The 20,611-nt window shown below is 45.8% G+C and overlaps 1 protein-coding gene across 1 annotated transcript in view; it reads left to right on the top strand.

Annotated features, from left to right (window-relative positions):
• GASK1A (golgi associated kinase 1A) overlaps positions 1 to 20,611 on the top strand; it is a 79,581-nt gene that overhangs the window by 40,889 nt on the left and 18,081 nt on the right. The window contains exon 2 of the mRNA XM_007983838.3: positions 11,721 to 13,007. Coding sequence (XP_007982029.1) covers positions 11,721 to 13,007 — 1,287 coding nt within the window. The remainder of the gene's footprint in view (positions 1 to 11,720; positions 13,008 to 20,611) is intronic.

Raw genomic sequence — 20,611 nt, 5'->3', positions numbered from 1 at the left:
ACTACACTCTTATTAACTGAGGGAGGGGTGCTAGGTTTCATTGCTAACCTGCCTGCCTGTTTTCTGACCAAGGGCACACATTGAGCCCTAGAGATGCCACCAAAAGGTGTGTATTAGTTGGGTTTTGCTGTAATCATGCTGCATAGCCAATAGCCTCAAAGTCTCAATAGCTAACCAAAACATATGCCTATATTTTGGTAATAGCAGTTGGGTAGGCTGGGCCCAGTGAGCATGGCTGGAGGTTGAGTTCAGGTTTGCTCCAGGTGCTTCACCTGGGGCAAGCTCTTCTCATGGTGAGGACAGATTTGCAAGGAGGCAAGCCAAACCACAAAAGCACATTTCAAGCCTCCCATAGGACATGGTATATGTTATGTCCACTCACATCCTGGTAGCAAAAGCAAGTCACATGGCCAAGGTCAAAGAAAGTAGGCAGGGAAGTAGACTGCATCTGCAGTGCGACCATGGTAAGGTGGGAAAGAAGGAAGAATTGTAAACAAACAATGCCATTAAGGACACTGCCCTTGATGGTTAGAACTTCATGGTTGAGAAGTGAACTTCCCGGTTGAGAGCTGTTTCCACCCTTATGGAGGCAATGACAGGGAGTTTGGTAGTGGCTCCTGTCCCCTGCCCCACACAGTTCCCCAGCTTCTCAGTGGGCTGGGCTCCTTCAGGCAGAACTCTCCTGGTTTCCCTTCCCTCAATTGCTAGGCAGCCCCAACTCCATTCTTGTCGGAATCTCAGTCTTCTCCTTTAACTCCCTGACATACTTCCCTTCTGGCTCCCACCCTTTCCCTTCTCACCTTCCCACGTGACTTTAAAAGGTCAAGAAATTCTTTCCTGTTCCATCCTGGTTATCTTTGGAGGCAGCTTCAGCAGACAGTGAGAACCTTCTCACTGCCCAGGTGGCCTCCTCCTGGCTGACGCTTGTGGTTTTACAATGAAAGAGCTTCTCTTTCTGTCTCTACCTTCTGTTATGCTCCCAAATATCCCCGTTTTTACTCTGACTTTACAATGAGCCAAAACCCAGGAAGAGAAGTGTTTTCAGACCCCAGAAAGGTAGACTGTATCCAGAAGTGGGGACAGAAAATTCCATATCCCACCACTCATGTAAATATACCCAACCATGTAGTGGGTTTTTACATATTTTGACTCATTTATTTATTGTGCCAGCTCCTGGAGGGAGAAGATATCTCATTCTCCCCATTTTACAGCTGAGGAAACAGAGCAGAAAGGTTGTGTGAATTGCCTATTGCAACACAGCTCAGAAGAGCAGAAGCAGAATTCAGAGGTGTCTTCCACAAAACCTGTGTGTCTATTTATCTGGCTATCCCCCTGTGTTCACTGCTCCTCCTCTGCAACTGTGGGTGGATGGGACTGCTAAGCCCGTGGGCATCTTCTCTGAGGAATTAAGGAGGGGTATTTGTGAAGGGGTGGGAGGTAGGGGCTTGACCGGGAAAGAGAAAGAGGGTAGCTGTAGAATCAGACAGTGAAGGTAACTCCATTTCTCTTTCCCTCCTGCCATGATCATTGCAGGGCAGAAGAGACAGGGTGTGTAACTTGGATGGTCGGAATTGAGGGGAGGAGGTGGGTTCCCCCACCTGCTCCGGCATGTCTGCAGTGACAGGGTCAGTTTGGGTCTCACCGGCAAACTTTGTAGTAGATTCTGCATCATTCCCCTTTATGTTTTCTCTAATGTACTCTTTATTCTTCAGCTGAATATTTCTCTTCAGATGATGTTTTCTTTCAGTCTGATCAAAGCTGCTTTTCTTTTCCCAAAACTTTACTTGGGTGGCCCTGCCTGGGACATCTGCTCATGGCCGTTTCAAACTTTTCTCTCTGCACAACTGCACAACCGCCAACTTTCCCCACGTTTTCTGAAGCCAAGTGAGGCTGAAAGAAGGATCAAAACAGCCTGTCTTCTTGAAACATTTTTAAAAGATGATTTATTTTTCCCTAGTGGTATCCAATACTTTGAGAATACAGATTAGGAATTCAACACATTTTTCATGGTAGAAGAAAAAAAAAACCCAAAAAACCCAAGCCAATTTGTCCATGGCCATTTTCCTTTTTAGTGTTACTTTAGTATTCTTGCCAGCTATATGGCCCTGGGCAAACATTGGCACTCTGGACCTTTCTGTTTTCTCAGTTGTAAAATAGGAATTATATAATTCCTATTTCTCTAGGTTGTTGTGAGGATTAAAGGAGATAGTAACTTATATATGATGAAAGGGTAAGGGCAATAAGAAGGAGTTGGACCCAAAAACTTCCTCTCTTGGCGGCGTCTCCTCTATAGAAATGTTTACATTCTTTCCAACAGCTGCATTTATTGGATGTTCACTGCAGTATTGTTTGTTATAATAAGAAACTGGAGATGATCTAAGTATCTTCTGTTGAAGGATGGGTAAAGAAATCATGGCACATTTCCACTGTGAAATATTATGCAGCAGTTAAAAAAGAGTAAAGTACCTCTATATGGATAGATATGGAAAAAGCTTCAGGGCCTCTTACGTCAATCAAAGCAAGTCACAGCATAGTCATTTCCTCTATGCTGAAAATAATTACCACGTGTAGTCGGCTGAAAAATTATCCCCAAATGCTGTGCGTGTTACCTCATTTAGAAAAAGGATCTTTGCAGATCTGATTTAGGATTTTCAGATGGGGAACTTATCCTGAATTACCCAGGTGAACCCTAAATGCCATCACAAATATGCATATAAGGAAGAGGCAGAGGGAGATTTGACACAAACAAAAGAAGAGACCGTGGAGGCGGAGACTGGAGTGATGTGACTACAAGACAAGGGATGCTGACAGCTACCAAAAGCTGGAAGAGGCAAGGTATAGATTTTCCCGTAGAGCCTTTGGAGGTAGCACGGCTCTGCTGACACCTTGATTTTGACCCGGTGAAACTGATGTGGAACTTCTGGCCTCCAGAACTGTGAGAGAATACATTTATGTTGTTTTAAGCCAGCAAGTCAGTGGTAATCTGTTACGGCAGCTACAGGAAACTAATAAACTGTGACATATGCATATATTATAATGCAAAGAAAAGCAACAGCCTGAGAAGATGCACACCCTAATTGCTAACTGTGGCATCCTCTGGGGAGGGGAAGGAGATGTTCGATTTTGCCCTGATTTATTTGGTATTCCATGGGTTTTTAACAGTGCATATCTATGCATGTAGTACCTGTGTGTTTTTTAAAATAGCAATAGAGACCAAATTAAAAACATATCTAATTGGGACAGAAATTTAGGATCTCACTTCAGAAAAATCATCAGATAAAGGTATCTTAGGGGGTGACAAGGCATCATTTGTTTTATAGAAAAGAGGCTCAGTCCTATCGAGCACCCTTAGTTGCAACCATATTGAATGCCTCTCAAAAGGGAGGTTGGCTTATTTACCCACTGACTTTTGTCCCCTATTGGTTGAGGGCTGTCACCAAAGGTGTTAATTTCCCCTGAGCTTCCAGGCACAGCAGGCAAGAAAGCAGGAGCAATCAGGTCCTTGAGGTGGAAACTGGCAGTGCACAGGAGATTGTCTGCTGTGGGGGCAGCTGGAGTCAATCGGGGGCCACGGGGACATAACACAGGTGTGTTCACTATATTCTCTTATTTTCTGGTTTTTTGATGCTCTGGTGTCTGGTATGGACTCAGGGAAGGACTGCCCCTCCCAGGGTTAGCTAATTCTTAAGAAGAGAGAGTAATCAAATGGCCTGTGAGCACACCTTTCGTGTGCAAACCAACCAATTCTGAGTCTATATCACTCATCTTTTATCAGGTTTCTGTCTGTACTCTGCCCTATCACCTATAGCCTAGAGTCTGCTGAAATTATTCAATTTCGTTTGCTTCACTTTCCTTGCTCATTCTGTACTGTGAAAACCACAGTAAAGGCTTCAGCTGCATTTGCCGTCTCAATTTGCCTGCCCATCTCAGCTCCTGTGGCCCTGTGTGGCCCTGTGTGGCATGCTGCACCTCCTGTTTCTAGTGGATTGTGAATGTAACACAAATTTATTTCATGGCAATTATTTTTGTGTCTGTGTGTCTTACCATACTGGCTTGAAACAAATTCTGTGTACATTTTAAAATAATGGAGCACAAAACACATCTGCTGTGTTGGGTCGTGGGTGGGGGTGGCTGGCATTCCAAACAGAAAAGAGCCTTGGAGATTGGAGGAGCCCTCTTCACCAGCAGACTTGCAGTGCCACAGGCCAGGGAACAGTGTTTCCACCTCCCTGATAACCCCTCTTATCTGACAGCTCATTTTGCAGAGAGCTTCTCATGTGCCAGGCACTGTGATAGTCTGGAGATGCAATTGTGAACCCATGTCGTACCTGCATGGATCAGCCCATCCATTGAGAGACAGACATTAAATGATCAAATCCAGTACAGAGTGAAAAGGGGTGTGCTTGGGGAGGAACAGTGTGTTATGGGAGCACATGGTGAGGGCATCCAATTCATTGAGGAGTCTCAAGGGAAGGCTTCCTGGGGGAGGTGGTGTCTAAGCTGAGACCTGAGCAATGGAAACAGGAGGAGGGGTCTATTCCAGGCAGAAGGATCAACAGGTATAAAGGTCTGGAGACAGTGGGTCTGGTGCTGTCCAGAATTGAAAGAAGTTTGGTATGGCTAGAGCCCTTCTGGCATTTAGATCTTCTCTAAAGAGATTTTGAAGGGTATGATCCAGTTTGTGGCAAGTGGCCTGCAGAGGAACAGGAGTGGGAGCTAAGGGGGCGGTTGCAGGTGTCCTGGTAAAGAAGAAGGCACCTGGGCTCAGTCACAGAGGGTCTAATGAGAAATGGACTGGTTCAAGAGCTGTTTAGGGGAAAGAATTTGCAAGATTTAGATGTATGGGGCGGAGGAAAGGTGGAATGAAGGTCAGGCCCAGATTTCTGGCTTGGGTATCTGGGTGGACAGTGCTACCTTTTAGCCAGATTGGAAACAGAAGGAGGGGCATCCATAGGAGAGGGGATGAGATGGTGCATAAATTATAAAGTGGAGAACTGCTAGGTGACCCTGTGGTCCCTCCCTCTCTCCTTGACTCTTAGAAGTCTAACTGGGATAGGTGGATCACCTCACTTCCTGGTCCATGTCACTCCAAAGGGCTTCAAGGGTGGTCTTTCCAGAAGAATGTTGCTAAGTGATCGGCCTGGAGGCTGCACTCAATTCACACAAAGCTGGTGAATAGATCTTGTGGAAATGTGCAGCAGGAGCAAAATCCTTGGAATTCTCAGGGCTGTTTGGGTGCTGTGTTTCCCAAGCACAGAAGTTAGAGAAAGGTCGTTGCTCTGAGGGCCGATTAGTCACTACATTCAGTAAGGGCACACTCCTTTCTTCTTAAAAATGTGCCATTGAGGACTGCTGATATAAACACGGCAGCATAAACTCTGCATCCTCACCTTATCCTGGAAGCTAGCAGAAAGCAACAAAGAAGGTGGAAGACAAAATGCAAATTCCTTTTTTCAGCTAAATTAGGAGGCAGTCACCAAAATACTTGGGAACAGCACAAGCAGCAGCCAGTTTCGTGCAGGTGCAGTGTTGGAGGAAGTGAGAAAGAGTGGAAGAGGGAGCCCAAGTTGGCAGATCTCAGAAAGCACCAATGAAATATACCTGAAGGTGAGTGACACGCCTGAGGAGTAGAATCACCATCTCCCACTTGTCTGCAGAAGAGGGTGTGGAAATGGGATGGGGGCAAGTTTAGTGGCTCAGAGGATCCAGCTGGACAATTGGGATTAGAAAAGCAGAGGACACTGTGATACATAAAGAGCCATGCTAACAAGCCATATTTCAGGATGCAGCCTGGTCATGGGGTAGATGAGAAGAAGAGAGTATCTGCTTTATGAAAACCAGATGATTTCAAATTCCACCGGAATTTGAAAGGAACCTATTTCAATTGACTGGTCCAACTCATACAATAAAAAGAGTTCAGCATCTATACTGAGACACTGTGAGAAAAAAGGAGACAAAGAACAGCAATGTTTCTTAACAGATGAGGGCTGGTCACCTGAAAATGTTACCTGGAAACAGTGGAATTTTGAGCACTCTTATCACAATGAATTTTTAAAACTTAAAATACCCTCTGTGAATAAATACCACAAAGCAGAAATGCAAGAACTCAAGAAAAAATGGTAAGATGGAAAGATGTGAAATACGAGTTGGAAAGAAGTAGGGAAAAGTGGAAAATAACAGAAAGGGTGAATAAATATTAGATAAAACACAATAAGTCAAATAGAGTATAAAAACAAGAACAGTGAACAAAATGAAATGAAAATAGTTAGAAAGGATTAAAGAGAAGGTAAGAAACATATAAGAAAGATAAAGGAGAGCCACCATGTACATAATTGAAGAGCCTAAAGAAAAAAGTAAAAATAAAGTCATGGAATGGAACAAATATTTAATATTTAGTTCAAGAGAATTCTGATGAAATAAAAAGACTTGTGTTTACCTTTTCTAATAGGGCATACTGCGTGCCAAGAAAAGCTGACCTGAAACAGTCAACACAGATAGATCTTAAGAATGTTACTGGATATTAAAGAAAAAGAAAGAATTCTTAGGGCAGCCAGGCAGGGTAAAAAATCAGTTTAATCTTAGATTTCCCTTAACATTACAAAACAGTGGAGCAGAACCCATAAGCTATTCAAAGAAAGAAACTGTGAGCCAAGTATTTTCTATCTAGGCAACTTTACTTCACGTATGAATGCTGTAGAAAACAGTTTGAACATGCAAGAAATCAGAGAATATTGTTCCCATGTGAACTTCAGTCAACCAAGAAATAATGGGAAACTGGGGCCAAGGGGACAGGAGTGTGCATAGAATATATTTAACTGAATAACTAAGACCTGAATAAATGTAGGTATTAGAGTGATGGAATCGAATGTATATGCTTCCTATTGTACCAATGCAGAAATAACACAAATATAAACAATTGGAAGGGGGATGAAGGCAAAAGGTGGGAGAAAGAAGTAATATGCTGTTTACTTCATTAATAATAGCAGAGAACTAAAGAATATCATTTAAAGCTGAGAAATATTAGAAATGTAAACATATTTAATTGTACAAAGATAAACATTAAAAAAGGTAATACTAGTAATGAAAATTGATTGGTAGAGGAAAGAGAGGGGGAGGAGGGGGAAGAGGAAATAATTTTAATATTGTTCTTTTTAGGGGATTAAGAGCTACAGTCTAAAGAACGAGACAACTAAGGGCATACAATAATAAAGGTAATAATTAGGACCCAAATCAAAATTTCCTAAATATTACAAGAAATATACACCAAAAGACAAAGTCATAGTAAGTGAAAAGAAAACATAGTATAAGACTTCAAATATTATAAATGTTGTTGATGAAAAGGTCAAACTGTAAAATATTAAAGAGATTTGTTCTGAGCCAAATACGAGTGACCAATGGCCTGTGACACAGCCCTCAGGAGATCTTGAGAACAGGTGATCAGACTACAACTTGGTTTTATACATTTTAGGGAGACATAAGACATCAATCAATACATTTAAGATGTACATTGCTTTGGTCCAGAAAGGAAGGACAACTGGAAGCAGGGGTTCCTAGGTCATAGGTAGATTCAAAGATTTTCTGACTGGTAATTGAAAGAGTTAAGTTATTGTCTAAAGACTTAGAATCAATAGAAAGGAATGTCTGGGTTAAGATAAGGGCTTGTGGAGACCAAGGTTTTATCATGCAGATAAAAGCCTCTAGGTAGCTGGCTTGAGGGAATAGATTGTAAATGTTTCTTATCAGACAAAGAGGCTGTTCTGTCAGTCTTAAGGTCTGTGTTAATGTCAATGCTGGTCAGCTGGGCCTAAATTTCAAAAGGGATAAGGGTATAATGAGGCATGTCTGGCTTCCTCTTCCCATGATGGCCTCAACCAGTTTTTCAGGTTAACTTTGGAAGGCCCTTGGCCAAAAGGAGGGGTCCATTCAGATGGTAAGGGGGCTTAGAATTTTATTTTGAGTTTACAATACAGAAAATATAACATAAAATATTACAACAGAACTAAGACTAAACATGTATGGCATATCAAGTAATGTAAATTAGCTAAACCCGCCATAAAGAACACAGAGCTCCCTTGGTGGAAGTGTATGTGGGTGTGGGTGGCGGTGGCAAATGCAGAGCACACAGAGTCATCTCCTAACCACCCACCCCATGGTAGAACATGAAGGAAGCCCCAGAGCAAGTTTAAGAACCATTGTTCTGTCCCATCTCTGGTAAGCAGGAGGAGATTCCAGATGCAATCCAGGTTTGGGGAACACAGGTTGTCTAGAGGACCACACAACTGACAAGGAAAATATTCTCTAGGCTTTGTCTCCCTGCCCTGTGTTCCTGAAGGCCCTGGCTGAAGTGAGAGGGACATCAGAAGCATGACCTCACCTGATTTCCCCACTGTTTATGTAGCTTGCTGGTCCCCACCCCACCCCTCCTTAAGCAAGGTGTCCAAGCAGGGCTTTGTGGCCCTGGGACATCGGCTCACCTGCTGGCTTCACAGAAGCATGAATGCATGGGGTGTCGGGTGATGGGGGAAGATATTTTAGCACGTGGGTGCCAGAGGCGAGAGGGGTTTTCTTTACTGTCTCCTCCCCTCCACGTGTGGGGGAGGAAAGGTTAGCTTAATTGGTCCCTCCAGCGGCAACTTCAGCTAGATGGAAAGTGTCCATTGGCCCTGAGTCACCCTGCATTGGCGTGTCCCACTGAGTCTTGGGGGATCAGTTCAGAGCTGCAAGGGAGGCTTTGGTTATCATGGTCTTACTGTTCAGGCCAAGGTGGGTGATTGGGTCTCCCAGTGGTGACTGGGCAGGGGCAGAAAACCCTCATCTCAACCCTTTTCTCTGAAAGCCACCCTTAAGGGCCTACATTGACTTACTGGGCAATGGTGGTGTGTGGGTCCTCTTGTGCAGCTTTATTCTGCTACAGGTGCTTGTCATGGACAGGAGGAGGTTCAGGGGAGACCACAGCGGAGTCAGTTCACCTCCACTGTCCACCAAGAGTTAGCATCACTGGGTATTGGGGGAAGTGAGACCTCAAAGGCTATTTCATCCAACCCAACCCCTTGTAGATGAGGAAGCTGGTCCAGAGAGTGGGTAAAGGTGGCCACACAGACTGCAGCCTGCTGACTCCTGTCCAGCGTTCCTTCCACCACCACACACTGGCTTCCTGTGGCTGAGGTGTTTGGCAAAAGTGGGGCCGAGAGACATCAGTGCACCATTCATGGAGGCACTAAGAGGGAGATGCTGGCCTCCTGTCCAGGAGGCAGAAGGGGTTAGGACAGGGAGGGAACCAGTGTGGAGGAACTGGAGGTAGGAGGCAGCCACGGGCGCTTTTTAAGGCTGGGTTGTAACTGAGATTTCCCACTTCCACTTCCTTTTGATTATTATCTGATGTTTAGGGTGCTGAGAAATGCGTTTGGCTCCTGCAGCAACTGTCACTGACTTAGAAGGGACTGAAAATGCAGACAAATTAGGAAATTCATGAGGGGCGGCATTCCTCCAGGCCATGCGGTTGGAAGGAAGGGGAAGGTCAAATGGGTACTGAAGGAGGAAAGGCTCTTTTGTGACTTTTTTTTTTTTTTGAGATGGAGTTTTGCTGTTGTCACCCAGGCTGGAGTGCAATGGTGTGATTTTGGCTCACTGCAACCTTCACCTCCCGGGTTCAAGCGGTTCTCCTGCCAGGTTCAAGTGATTCTCCTGAGTAGCAGGGATTACAGGCACGCGCCACCACACCCAGCTAATTTTTGTATTTTTAATAGAGACAGAGTTTCACCATGTTGGTCAGGCTCATCTCAAACTCCTGACCTCAAGTGATCCACCCACCTCAGCCTCCCAAAGGGCTGGGATTACAGGCGTGAGCCACCGCGCCCGGCCAGGAAATGCTCTTTTAATTGTAGAGGAAAGGGAACTCAGAGATGATCTGAATTAGGCCTTTTTGGCTGCATGTAGCAGGAGTACCCACGATCCGCAGCTCAGGTGTAGAGGGAGAATGGGTTACGTGGATGCTGCTCAGTCCCGAAGAGCCCCAGGCAGTGGCTACTGCTGTTCCTGGGCCAGGCTCAGAACTGGAACCGCAGCGCAGAAAGCTGGGCAAGGCTCTTCCTTCTGTTTTCATCTCTGGTTTGTCTATGCAACTGTTTCCTTCTCTCTCCCTGCAGACTGGCTCTCAGCAGAGTATGGCCCACTGCTGTCATCTTTGGCTGGGTGGCAATGGGCCTCTGCTCTCTATTTCATGAGCAGGACAAGTCAGCCTTGCTGATTTATCACAAGCCCATGCTCCTAGGACTGGGTTGGGGGTGAGGATCTGTTGGTCCATTGTGGGTCAGGATCCAGGATGGCCCCATCAGCTTAGGTCATGGATTGGGGTCCCTGGATAGATATGGCTCGGGTAGATTGTGGGGGATAAAGGTGGCACTTTTGAGAGAAAGAAGGAGGCTACTGATGATGGACTTCACCCACATGTCCACTGCAGATCCTGGATAATACTCTTTTGACACCCACAAGGGAGCTTCTCAGAAGAGCAAGCACATGCAGGGAAAAAAGTGGAATCTGGTTTGTTTTGTGGGTGTTGTTTCTTTGACACCTTTAAAATTCTGTTTACCTGTGTGCCTTTTCTGTGCATTCCAGCACATTGCCTCACACTGCATACAGTATCAAAAATATCTAAGGAATATCTCATGGATTTAATAAGTAAACCTAATTTGGGGAGTTTTTTTGGTGATTTGGACTAGATTTTCCATTCATTTTGTCAGTCACATATCTGTTGAATCCCACTATGTACCAGGGCTCTGCCTGTAGGTCTGTCACATAAAGGCTCAGAGACTCCCAGCTGCAGGCTGCACTGCTCCAGACACCGTGTTCCTTCCCTCTTGTGGCTCATGATGCCCTAGAGCAGTGGCTCTCAAGCTTAAGCCCACATCAGAACTACCCAGAGAACTTCTTAAAACATAGGCTGCTCAGGCCCCTGTTTCTGATTCAGTAGTTCTGGGGTGGGGCCCTGAGAATTTGCATTTCTGATAAGTTCCCAGGTGTTACTGATACTGCTGGTCCAAGGACTACGTGTTGAGAAATCACTGCCCCTAGGGTGTGTCCTTGCTAACATGTGCAGAGCTGTTGCTGCCACATCTGTGTGCAACCAGCAAAGATGGTGAGAGAGAAAGGCCAGGGCAGCCAACTTCCTTTGAAGCATGTGGGGCTGGCAAAAGTGGTTGGCTCTCATGACATAGTCAGGGACTTGGTCATGTGGTCACACCCTGTTGCTAAGGAGGCTGGCAAAGTCATCTCTGACTGGGTTTCCATGTGCCTGGAAAAGGGTAAGGGCATGTGTGTGGGGACATCAAGAGATCTGCCAGAATGGGCCCATGGAGACAAAAAGAGAAGGCCAGATCTTGGTGATGGGGACAGACATGAGAAAAACCGCTTAAGGTGCATGGTGACGGTGTTGTAATGGCAGTTTATTCGAAGGGAGAATAGGGCAGAAGAGCATGGGTCTGCAGGCCTCAGCAGAGGCTGCCCTAGAAGGAGAAGCAAGCCAAGCTTGGAAGCAGGAGTACGGTTGGCTGGAGTTGCCCATTTCCTTTCTTGAAGGCAGCCAGCTGTCCCTCCACTTGAGCTGTGCTCTTCTCAGTCTCTCATGAACTGGGCGTCTCCTTTGCTTCCCATCCCCATTGTTTTGTGGGTTGAGCTGTTGAATTTCCCAGGTCTTAAGCTTTTTTTTCTACCCTGTCTCCCAGGCATCTTGGCTCTGGAGAAGGCTGCGTGGCAAGAGGCGGCCAGTGATAGCGTTCTGCCTCTTGATGACCCTCTCTGCGATGGCTGTCACCCGCTTTCCCCCACAGCGTCCATCTGCCGGCCCAGACCCTGGTCCCATGGAGCCTCAGGGGGTAACTGGCACCCCTGCAACCCGTATCCGGCAGGCTTTGAGCTCCAGCCGGAGGCAGCGGGCAAGAAACATGGGCTTCTGGAGAGGCCGTGCTTTGCCCAGGAACTCCATCTTGGTCTGTGCTGAGGAGCAAGGCCATAGAGCAAGAGTGGACAGAAGCAAGGAGTCCCTAGGAGGGGACCTCAGGCATCCAGGGAGGGTCAGGAGGGACGTTACTTTGTCAGGACATCCAAGACTCAGTACTCAGCATGTTGTGCTCCTGAGGGAGGATGAGGTCGGAGATCCAGGAGCCAAAGACCTGGGTCACCCCCAGCATGGCGGTCCCATCCAAGAGACACAGAGTGAGATGGTCACCCTGGTCGGTCCACTCCCAGGGAGCGATGTGGCAGCTTTACGGGCTTGGAGAGCTACTGCTGGGCTGACATTCTGGCCCCATACAGCAGAAGGCAGGGATCTGCTGGCAGCTGAGAACAGAGCCTTGACTGGTGGGCGACAAGCAGAGGATCCCACCTTGGCCTCAGGGGCTCATCAGTGGCCTGGCTCTGTTGAGAAGCTGCAAGGGTCAGTATGGTGTGACGCTGAGACGCTGTTGAGCAGCTCGAGGACTGGGGGGCAGGCTCCCCCATGGCTGACAGACCACGACGTGCAGATGCTCCGGCTGTTGGCGCAGGGGGAGGTGGGGGGCAAAGCCAGGGTCCCCGCCCATGGGCAGGTGCTACAGGTTGGCTTCTCCGCTGAGGGTGCCCTTCAGGGCATGTCCTCTCCCAGGCTCAGCCAACTCTGCTCCCAGGGGCTCTGTGGCCTGATCAAGAGGCCTGGGGACCTGCCTGAGGTCCTGTCCTTCCACGTAGATCGCGTGCTGGGGCTGCGCCGGAGCCTACCTGCTGTGGCCCGCCGCTTCCACAGCCCCCTCCTCCCCTACCGCTACACAGACGGTAGAGCGAGGCCTGTCATCTGGTGGGCGCCCGATGTGCAGCACCTGAGTGACCCGGATGAGGATCAGAACTCTCTGGCCTTGGGCTGGCTGCAGTACCAGGCCCTGCTGGCACACAGCTGCAGCTGGCCAGGCCAGGCCCCATGCCTGGGCATCCACCATACCGAGTGGGCACGCCTGGCGCTCTTCGACTTCCTGTTGCAGGTAGGTGGGGTTGGGCAGTGGGGGTAGAGAGCTGCAGAGGTAGGGGGTTCCGGGTGGAGAGGCCTGAATTGCCCACCTGAGGTTGGATGGTGACTCTCCCCCAGGTCCTGGTTTTTTGACCACCAAGCACCTGTTTTTGTAATTTTCTTTCCTCTATTTATTTATCCAGTGGTTACCAGAGCCAGCTCATCAGCTCATAAGAACTGATGGCTAAAATTTTCAGGAATTTTGTACCTAGTTGTGAAACACAGGCATTACGAAAAAATTGAGTTGTAGAAACAATAATAAATTATATTAGCAACGAAGGTAATAACTACTCAGAATGCATTATTTCCTAGTATTTTCCTATCATCTGTGCTTTTGCAGCTTCGTGTCTATGTAATAAATGCTGGCTAACGGTGTGCCACTGCACATCTCTCAACAACTCCACATTTGCTCATGTTGGTAGCTTGAAATCCATCAGGGTGTGAATATCTGTTTACACCATGGAAAGCAGCAAATGCTACAAATCAGGACTCCCCTCTACTCCTGGAGAGCTGATTGTTCAACATTTACCAGCACACCACTGTTTATAACTTTACATCTTTGACTCAACAAGGATTCAAGATGGTCGTATAATTTTTTAAAAAGTGAGAGAGGGAGAGACGGAGATAGCGATGGAGAGAATGGGAGAGGGAGAGAGAAAGGGAGGATGCTTGGGCACTGAAGAATGAGAAGGAAGTGCGCTGGCTGAGGCCCCTGACCTGTCAGGAGTTAACCCTGGAGTTGCTGGATCGAGGGATAGTGTGGGAATCCCAGGGAAGGGGTTGGACTGTCAGGGTACACCGGCTGACTGGGGGACTACAGGCACCAGCCATTTATTAACTGGTCTGTTAACAACCAGTGTGGCTGTTCTGGTGCCCATGAGCTGGATGTCTGCCATAGATATACATGTGGGGAAACATGGCCAGACAGTAACAAAGACAAAAAACAGATAAAGCTCAGTGAGGGTGGATGTGTGCACCAAATGCACATGGAGCCAGCCCCCATTTCTATAGAGACCCCTGTTGAAGAAAAGGGTCCTCAATGTCAGCCCTTAGGGTTACGTGCAGAGGTGAGTGGACCAATGTGCGGTATTTTCATTCACATGGGTTTGGGTTTCTATTTTAGAAAATTCTTAGATAATATGTAATACTTCAGAGATTTACCATAAAAATCCAGCTTCCCTTGAAAAATTGGATGGTTTAGTAGTACTGGTCCTTCATTCCCATACAGCAGGAAGCAGCCTGAGCTGAGCATCTGCTGCCCCCTGTGGAGGCTGCCGTACTCTCCTTTTGGCCACAGGCTCTACCTCTTTATTGTCCAACACTCACCTACTGTCCTCCTGGCCTCTTGAATGTTACCCCAGTCTGCCTACAGATAAGTCTGTTTCCAGTCACGAGACTAGCTGCTTTCCTGTCGTCCTCCCAGCTCTTCCAATCTATGTCCCCGTTGCTGCTATGTGGAAGGAGGAGCTATGGACCCTGATGGTCAAGAGCATGGGCCTTGGCATCAGACCGACATGGGTTTGAACCCCCACCCCCAGGCCACTTCCCACTGTGTACTCCTGGGCAGATTACCTAGCCTTTCTCAGCTCTACTTTTCTCACCCCAAAATGGGGCTGTGCACCCCAACCTCATCCCCTTGAGCCTGACCATTTAGTACCTGGTATACTCCTGGTTGCAGGCACCTGCATCTGCAGGCTTGCTCGCTTGCTGCACTGGAAGTGCTGGGGAATGAGTACACTCCAAGTAGCGTGGCCAACTGTGCAGGCTGGGAAGGAGGGGTTTCCCAGTTCATAGATCATAGGACTTTCAGGGCTGAAGCTGGGACAGTCATGAGCAAACAAGGAAGGTTGGTCATGCTGTCTCCAGGAGCAGCCTCCAACTGTAACTGAGGAGAGTAGGTGTATAGATGCCCTGTATGCATATTCTACACACCTCTCAGTTAATCTAGCAGGATTGGACCCCAGTTATTCACAGTGGTAACTGCTGACTCTTTTCCCCACTCTACTTGTGTTTCTTGGAGTTAGCTCACAAGTAAACTGCTCTCAGTTGAATCCTGGTCTGTCCTCTGGGGATCCCAGCCTTCGTCAGATAATAACATTGATCACACATAGTTTCTGGATGCAAGGTCATTCATGTAAGGTACTTAGAACAGTGCCTGGCAGATGGCACACACTCAATAATAAGCAGGTACCATCCCACTTTACGGGAATTTACTCATCTACTCTTCATGGCAACTTATGAGTGAGATACTACATTTAATCCTATTTTAAAGTTGAGAAATTGAGGCCCAGAGAAGTTAGGTTACTTGCCCAAGGTGGCAGCTGGTGGGCTGAGCAGCAGCCTGGATGGTCTGACTCTGGAGCTCAGTCTCTGAATCACAGTCACTATTCAGCTGTCCATGAATGAGGGCAGGAAAAGGGGATGCTTGCAGGGGTGTCCTGGGGCCTTGATCTCTGAGGTACAGCTCCTTGCAAAGCCCCAGTCCAGCTGATGTGCTCGCAGCTGCTCTCTGCTCCACACAGAGCCCCTCTGTTCACCTCTCAGGGTTGCAGCGTGGGACTCTTCCTCAGCTGCCAAGCCCTGCTGTGGGGACAAGTCTCTGTAGCCAAAACACACACAGGTTGGTTGTATGGGCAGACATGACTCGGCTGGACTCGTGCCACTTCTTCCCTGGTTTGCTGAATGCCAGTCCAGTCAAACACCCCCTGTCTGGCTAATGCCACCTTCCTAGAAACCACTGGCAAGTCAGAGAGAGGCAGGGCTATAGAGTGTGGGTTTTCCTGCCCAGGAACCATCTGATCAGGGGCTGGGTACAAATTGCATTCAGCCCGCTCTGGGGTAGGTTTTATCCTGTATAAACCCTTGTTTTCCTGTGTACATCTCCACATCCCATTTACTTAGGCACAAAACACAAGCACTGCACACATACACATCTCTTATACACCCTATAAAGCCTACCTATGCTTCACAAATCCCATATAACACTCTGTATTATTAGTGATTGCTGAAATAACACTGTGTATGTAACAAGCCTCCAAAACTCAATGGCTTACAATGCCAGCTCTTTATTCTTGCTCCAGGATCTGTGGGTCAGTTGGGTTCAACTGAGCTGAGCTGCAAGCTGTGGGTTGGGTTCAGGTCTGCTCTCATTCTGGGGGCCAAGGCTGAAAACAAATTCACACAACGATCATTTTGTTGTGGCTGGGTTTATCATAGTTTTACAGCCTTCTGTGCCAAACCTTGACACCTCAAAATATCTAGCAGAGACAAATATAAAACCCAGTCAAAAGGGTATGCTGACAATCCCAAAGCCATTCTTATTTTTATTTTACCAATAATCTCAGGGCCAGTTTGTTTATTAAAAATTTATTTAAGTCACATGGACTTGAAAAACACTTGGACTTATTTATGAACGTTCTTGTATTTATAAACCAATTTGGTAGATACAATATGTGTAAATACATCTAAACATGCATTCACACACACACACACACAAAGATCCAATAGTTTTTTTGATATTTGTTTTGATTTGTTTTGTGTTTTGAGACAGTATCTCACTCTGTTGCCCAGGCTAGAATGTGGTGGCATGATCACAGCTCACTGCAGCCTCGACCTCCTGCACTCAATTGATCCACTCACCTCAGTCTCTTGAGTGGCTGGGACTACAGGTGTGCACCACCATGCCCAGCTAATTTTTAAATTTTTTTGTGGAGACAGAGTTTTGCCATGTCGCCTAGGCTGGTTTTGAACTCTTGGGCTCAAGCAATCTGCTTGCTGTGGCTTCCTAAAGTGCTGGGATTATAGGCATGAGCCACCACATCCGGCAAGATCCAATAGCTTTTATGTCAGAATTCTAGCCATGACATAGCAACACAAACTCACTGTTTTATGAACATGTTCACATGGCTAAACTTTGCTTGCTCCAATAGGTAACACAATCAACGCTGCAAACCAAAATTTTGGGTAAAGCAGTTTCTATGGCAGCTTGTTTTTTTAAAGGCCACCCCTGCCCCCGACTCCAGAGAACACTGGGCCAAGCAGCACCACAGCACATCACGTACTAACGAGATCAGATGAGATCGGGCACATTCAGGGTGCTATGGCTGTAGACTTTCCCTGGCTTCATCAGCCTACAACACATTCAGACCAACCCTGAAGAGTGCACCCAAGCGGGCTGCACTTGGGATCAAACTTTGACCTCCCATGACTGTGTTCACACACACACACACACACACACACACACACACACACACACACACACACACAGAGTCACTAAAACATAATTCAACCGCTGCAACAAGCAACAAGCCCTAAGAGTTTCCAAACTGAAACAATTAGGATGCTTTCCTCTCTCAATCAATTGGGTTTGTTCAACATGAAAATGGATATTCCTTCAGCTCCTAAATTGAGAGGAGCCAATCCTGCTGTCTGGTACCCACAAAAGCCACTCACTTGTCTGGATGCACATGTCGAATCTCAAAGGCTTCCTAGACAATCAGGAATGCAGTTGGGGCCAGTGGTGATGAGGCCAGAGAGAGAGCCCAAAGCCAACCACTGGGCCAAATGTAGTCAAATGTAGTCAGGCAGCAGCTTCAGAGGCTTCTGAAACTCTCCCAGCCTGTGGCAGCTGACCCACAAGCAAGGTGTTTCTGGTCAGAACCAAACTTTGTTACTGAACACCAGGGTTTCAGTTTAGGTCCCACTGCTTGCCTCACAGAAAGCCAATCATTGAGACAAGTGTTGCCAGGGAAGAAGGCTTTATTATTTTACCAGTGATGCTAGCCAGAGAGATAGAGCACCAAATCTCAAATCCATCCTTCCTCCCTGACCAAAGTTAAGAGTTTATATAGCCAGGAAGGAAAACAACAGGCGCAAGGAAGAGGAGTTGGTTAACAGGCAGCAGGCCGTCTAGCGTCATTGTAACCAGTGGGGGAAAACAGGAATTAGGGGTATGGAAGAGGAGCCGGTCGACAGGCGGCAGGTACATTTTATTGTACAAATGTACGTTTCTTAAGCTTCAGTTCTGTGGGCATCCAGCTGGTTGGAAAATTGGGCCAGTTTCAAATATGAAGGAATGTTACTCCAGTGATTAGTTTATAGTCAGTTAACTCTGAGTTAATTAAATAGGAGATTATCCTGGGTGGGCCTGACCTAATCTTTAAAGAAGGTGAAGCACCAGAGAATCTTCTGCTGGCCTCAAGGAAAAAAGTAAACAGCCATGTTATGAACTGCCTATGGGGAGAGGAGACATCTAGAAGGACCGTGGCAACCCTGAGGACCTCAGTCCTCCGACTGCAAGCAATGGTGTCAGCTGGCAACCTGAATAGCTTAAGAGAGGACCCTGAGCTAGAGTGAGATCCAGCCCTGGTCCATACCTTGATTGTAGCCTGGGGAAACCCTGAGCTGAGAACCTAGCAAAAATGTATAGGTTCCTCACCCACAGAATCTGTGAAATCATAGATATGTTCTTTTAAGCCACTGAGCTCATGGTAATTTGTTACATAGCAATAGAAAACTAACACGTGAGGTAAGGGAGGTTTCCAAGGTGCAGAAAATTAAGAGCATGCTCACTCTTGGGTGCTGACCCTGCGATTGCACAACACTGAAAGTGAGTACCTCAAACCAGGCAGCGATTCAGGGCAGACCTCCTTATGCTGCTTCAGCGGAAGAAGTGGCCAAAGAACCTCAGTCAAAATCTGGGGAATCGAAGTCCTCTGTCTTCAGACGGGTCCCTGGCTGAAAATGGAGTGATGGTTGAGGAGAAGCCGTCTCCCAAGATGAACGGGACCCCAGGTGATGCCAGGGTCCCCAGCCACTCTGAAAGTGTCTTGAATAATGACTCTGAAACGTGCAATACAAATCGTCATTTAAATGCACTAAGTACAGACAGCCCTTGTGGCAGAGAAGCTGCTCTGGAGGCAGCTGTCTTAAATAAAGAAGAGTAAATGTATTTTTTATAGAGGGTGAAGGATGCTGGAAGGTAAGGATTTAGGAATATCTGGAGAGAAAGAACTTGCAGTTATGTACATTTTGTCCTTTCTGTAAGAGAAAAATGAGGACTTTGGAAATTCAGATCTCTCTTTAATATCAGAGATTTAAACAATACATTTTAAATTTTAACCAGAGTCAAAATGCTATAATAAAACAAAAAAGAGAACGAAAATGAAGAGCATTTGACTCCCACTCTTAAAATGAGGTACACATAAAGTTTAATAAACTGGTTATGACAAAAGCCTATAATTGTGTTTCTTGAAGTATAAAGAAAACAAATTTTGGCAGTCTTGAAGTATATATAGTTTAAAATACGATTTTTAGTATTTGGCACGATATGTATGCCATTATATTTGATTTTGCATTGCTGTTTCACAATGAAGCTTTCCTTAAGGTTTGATGTTTATGACTATGAAAGAAATAAGGCACAACCACAGTTTTTCTTTCTTAAATTTCATCACTGTTGATGTGGTTCTTTTGTGTTAAAAAAAAAAGTGCAACTATCAAAACTAAAAAATTATACAGTAATATTGCTGTTCTGCTGATTTTAAATATACAATACATCATACATACTTATGAGCAAGTTAAATGGAGATAAAGTTGAAATAGAAGATGCAAATGACCTTTCAAAATCAACACAATGTGTTCTGAAACTTTTCGTGACTCACACCATGCATCTGTGATCAATGAACTATGTGGTTTTGAGTCGGATGTAGACCTTTAGTACTACTACTTGAGCTAAACTTCTGCATGGTTCGTAATTTTTGAAGTGTGTATTATGCATGTTATCGTCCTTTCTTCCATTCTTATCAGTATGCGCCCATTTGCAAAACAAAAATGCTAATAATCAGTAATAGTCCTAGAAAAGATGTTAACTCTGTTTAGTCGTTGACTGATCTTGCGCTAACCTTGCAATTTTATGATTATTGACCTCTGTTGCATTTATTCTAAAGCCCCCCCAAAATTATCTAGCCATTTCGAACATCAATATTACACTGGTGTATTCACTGCTGTATGCACTGTTGTTCTTTGTTGCTGTTTTATGCTTTCATATTAGCAAATATGAAATTCTGTGAAAAAAACCCTTTGATCTTAAAAACACACACACACACACACACCCCATTCTGTAGCAGGAAACAAAATGCTTGTTCTTGAGAACTTTCCCATTGAGAATTTAGTAGAAGCAGGTATATTCCTATCATTTTGATGTTTTTGTTAATGTTTCCAAACAATGTACTTTGAAATCAGAATCACTTCTTATCATTTTCATATACTTCTGATGCTCTTCATCACATTAGTGATCAGAAATGAGGTGTAATCCCCAACCCCTGCCCACAAGAACTAAGTAGGATCTTACTGTAAGTTGAAGGGAGTTTGGCCCTGATGCATGGATTGTGCAAGAATGAACTGCTGTTGGGTTTGATTGACTGTCGACGGATTGTGGTGTATCTGAAGGCTACTGAATGCAACTTACAATGCTTAATAAAAATCTTTATTCTTTTAGTATATATTAAAAAAAAGAAAGTGAGTACCTCTTGATTTTTTTTTTTTTTTTTTTGGCTTAAATCTTAGTCCTGCTTTTGTTTA

The sequence above is a fragment of the Chlorocebus sabaeus genome, chromosome 22 (genome assembly GCF_047675955.1).
Source record: "Chlorocebus sabaeus isolate Y175 chromosome 22, mChlSab1.0.hap1, whole genome shotgun sequence".
Lineage (NCBI taxonomy): Eukaryota > Metazoa > Chordata > Mammalia > Primates > Cercopithecidae > Chlorocebus > Chlorocebus sabaeus.
The sequence above is the reverse complement of the archived record's forward strand: the minus strand, read 5'-3'. Positions and strand labels throughout refer to the sequence as shown.